Source organism: Trichogramma pretiosum, unplaced genomic scaffold, assembly GCF_000599845.2.
Source record: "Trichogramma pretiosum strain Unisexual culture from Peru unplaced genomic scaffold, Tpre_2.0 scaffold352, whole genome shotgun sequence".
NCBI lineage: Eukaryota > Metazoa > Arthropoda > Insecta > Hymenoptera > Trichogrammatidae > Trichogramma > Trichogramma pretiosum.
The window spans coordinates 1-3,796 of NW_019641017.1; the positions used below are offsets into that span (position 1 = coordinate 1).

The 3,796-nt window shown below is 29.3% G+C and overlaps 1 protein-coding gene across 1 annotated transcript; it reads right to left on the bottom strand.

Moving 5' to 3' along the window:
- Positions 1-191: 191 nt before the first annotated feature.
- On the bottom strand, positions 192-3,630 carry LOC111693436 (the record flags this gene model as incomplete). The annotated part of the gene is made up of 4 exons (XM_023458012.1): positions 3,361-3,630; positions 2,718-2,913; positions 601-794; positions 192-374 (listed from the first exon to the last, which is right to left on the bottom strand). Coding segments are annotated over exons 1-4 (843 nt in total), but the record flags the coding sequence as incomplete, so codon positions are not given.
- Positions 3,631-3,796: the final 166 nt, after the last annotated feature.

Below are 3,796 nucleotides of genomic sequence, written 5' to 3' on the forward strand. Positions count from 1 at the left end.
AGCTATGTACAAGTAAGACATCGAAATATATTTTTTTGATTTTAAAATTGTATTTAGTTTGAATATTTCCACAATAAGCCTTTTAGGACGGATCGGTACGTGCAGGCGCGTTAAGTCGGAGCGCGGAATTGGCGGGTTGCCTTGGCGTAGGCTATTCGTCGTAGGACGTTACAATCATTAATGCCAAATACTTCAAACGCTTTCACGAAGTTTGAGCCATTGTCGGTCACCGTTCCTATTACTTTATTATTGTCCAAATCAAATTCTTGATTAATCTCTGCTAAAATATCTGTCACCTTATCGTGTGAATGAGAGCCTTGAAATCTTCGACACGCTAAAACAGCCGATTTTCGTAGTAGTGATAAGTGATTTATCTGAAAAACGATGGTGATATTAAAATTTTGAGCTGGTATACATACATTTAAAATAAATGCGAATGCACGGGCAAATGTGTAGTGTAAATCAGTTTTGAATAAGTTCATGGGCGTCCACGAACAAGTGAGAGTACGTGTATGCATGAAAATCGGTGAGAATGGCTGGATGAGCGATTGTTTATTATTTGGGAAAAAATATGAATAATAGATTAATATTAAAATTCACCCAGTGAGCCGTGACTCCCATAAAACTGCGAGTCGGTGAGCTCCAAATATCCGCTGTTAAGCATACATGATAAACCGACTTTAAAATATTTTTAATTTCATTTTTCTGAGCTGCTATGAGCGCGTCTGCAGTCTTAACAACTTTTGCTCTGGATAACGTTTTCAGTGACTCGTCTCCACATTTAATTTCAAGATCTGAAAAAATACATAATCAAAATCATTCAATAAAAAGAAAAATGTACGTTTAGAATCATTTTATTTATGTATATGAACGATTCTCAATAAGCGTTAAAAATTGAAGTATAAAATCATAATGATTCTTTTATTGCACTACACCCATGAAAAACGTTTTTTTTTTAACATTCTGGTGTATAAATCAATAAAATAATGTTGCCACTCATTTTTGAAAAAGCTTTATTAAAAAACAACCCCTCAAAAGCTGTCAATTTTGAAGTGAATTTTATATGACAAGGATGCACCTAGTGAAAAAATTGTCTTCATAAAAAGTGTTTAGAATTGTTCAAGGAATATCCCTAAATTTTTTCAGAATTTTTGGAGCAATTTTTGGATTTTTCAACGAAATGGTCACATCCAAAAATGTGAAAGTCGCTCTATCGTTAAGTGCTTAATTTTAGAGCTCAAAAATTTAATTATTATACAATTAAAAACATAAATCATTTTTAATTTGAATCATTTTTTTCTAACATTCAGGGGCATAAATCAATAAAAAATTGTTGCCACTCATTTTAAAAAAACCTTTATTAAATGAAATGCACGATGAACTTATTTCGGTTTTTTATGTAACTTAGAAAACATTAATATTATAGTTTTTTCCGCAATTTTTTTCTCAAAATTCATGAAAAATGTATTACAATAAACATAACAAAACATAATAATATTAACAATAAAATAAACGTAACATAATAATAATAACAATTAACAAAAACTACGATGAACAATTATTTTAATGTTATGATTTTTTTTCATAATTTTAACCTGGTTTCCAAGCGTTTGGTTTCAGCACATAATGGTTACATTGTGATTTTGAAATTTCTAGTGTTTTTTCATTAGGTGATTTCTAGTATTTATTTAGAGGCCTTTATTAAATTATTGCTAATTTTTTTATGTTTTATTATAATTTTTGTATTATTACTTATAATTCAAAAATTTTTTCATCAAAAGAATTAAATATAAAAATAATTAAAACAAATTTTTATTTATAATAATTTTTAATGCATAATTTTGCAATAAATATTTAAACAACATTGTTTAAACAATAATTATTGCTGTTTAAACAATAAACTAGTTCATTTATTGTTAAAATTATGCTTTGAATCGAATTTGATAACATTCAACGAATTCACTGCAATTATAATTTTTTACTCGATTTTCTTAAGCGTTTCCCCGCTATTGAAATAAAAATTAGGGTATAAGATACGCATTTTTAGATTGAGTACCATCGATATTAAAAATGGCAAATGGTTTTAGGAACATCTGAATAATTTTACGGGTGTAACATTAAAAAAACCATATTTTCTTAGCGAGTGGCGCAGCATACATGCGGGATTCAATTGCATGTATATTCTTCAACTGAAGACTGACAGTCTTCAGTGACATCTCAAAAGATTCGTTGAAGCTAATACTTGAAACTGCTGTAGTTTGGTGCAGATTAACGAACACTTTTTTTAGCTATACCCGTTTAAATATTTTTAACTTGATTTGACAAAAAGCTAGTCCCTCTTGGTATATTAATGGTAGGCGCTTTTCAAAGGGTCTGACATGAACCAAACATATTTTTTCAATAAATATAGCTTCAGAACTATCTCCAAAAAAATTTTGGAAGGGATTGAAGATTACTTTTTTACTCAGAAGCTCTAAGAAAATTTTTAAGTAAGGTAGTCCCTCTTTCAAATGTCTTAAAAATCGTGTTTGAATTGCTTGTAAATCTATCTATAAATACAATAAAGTAAGCAATGACTACATGATGACTTTCAAAACTTCCTATAGAATAAAATACATGCCCCTTGATCCTGATAAAGACTTTAATTTCGATGTATATAGCAATTTTTTAAATTTTAACGCTTAGTGAGAATCGTTCATATATTAAATTTAACGAACCACTGAAGATAGCTCTGAAAGATGCAGTTTCCACAATGCGAAAGGCTAACATATTGTCCAAAATACAGCGAACCACATTCTCTTCGAACTTTTTTTGGTCCAATGAGCAAGTCACTCTTTTGACTTTTTGTGAAGCATTGGGATTGCTGTCTTTGAAGCGCTTATAAGCTTTATATTCATCAATAGCGTTTGAATGCTTATAGGATAGAAGTTAAATAAAATACTTACAAGTCACTTTATATGATAATAATTTAAATAAAAAAATGTAGAAAGTTTTTAGTAAATCGATTCTACAAAATTATCGCAATACAAAAACTTTATAAAAAAATTGAAAATTTTGTTTTTGATAAAAACCGCATGAAAATTTTATAAAAATCAAATTATGGAAAAGTTTCGTTTGGCGATATTTTACTCATAAATGCGTTAAAATGCTAATTTTTTAAATTTTCGAAACTTCTCTATAATTTGATTTTTATAAAATTTTCATATGGTTTTTATCAAAAAAAAATTTTCGATTTATTTATAAAGTTTTTGTACCACGATAATTTTATAGAATCGATTTTATAAAAATTTTATAATTTTTTTCTTTGGGGGTCATAATTTAATGTAAATTAAATGTTAACGAAATTTCTGCTGAACTTACTCGTTTCAAATGTTTCACAAAGTTAGATGATACATCGGGAGCTCCCCTTACATCCTTTTCACATTCAGGAAATTGACATTTACCACAAATCGAATTAACATCCGATTTGTCGGCCTCAAGCACAAAAAATTTCCCATCCAACCAGGCCTGCTTCGAATATTTCTCTATCAATTGCGGAGAAATTTTAGAAAGAGAACTTTCAGCAGTATTTGGTTGCGAATCCTCATTAACGACCCATACATCCAACGACATATCCTCTTCAATGTTCATAGTGAAGTTTGATTTTAAATGAATACTGAACATACAAAATATTGAATAATGTACGTAAATGTATTATACTGAATTAGAAAGCTTTTGGTTAGAACATTTTTGGTACGACGGAAAGAAGTAATGTGAGTTCCCGTGGTCCGCTGTCTCTCTTCCTTGGTGGTATTCG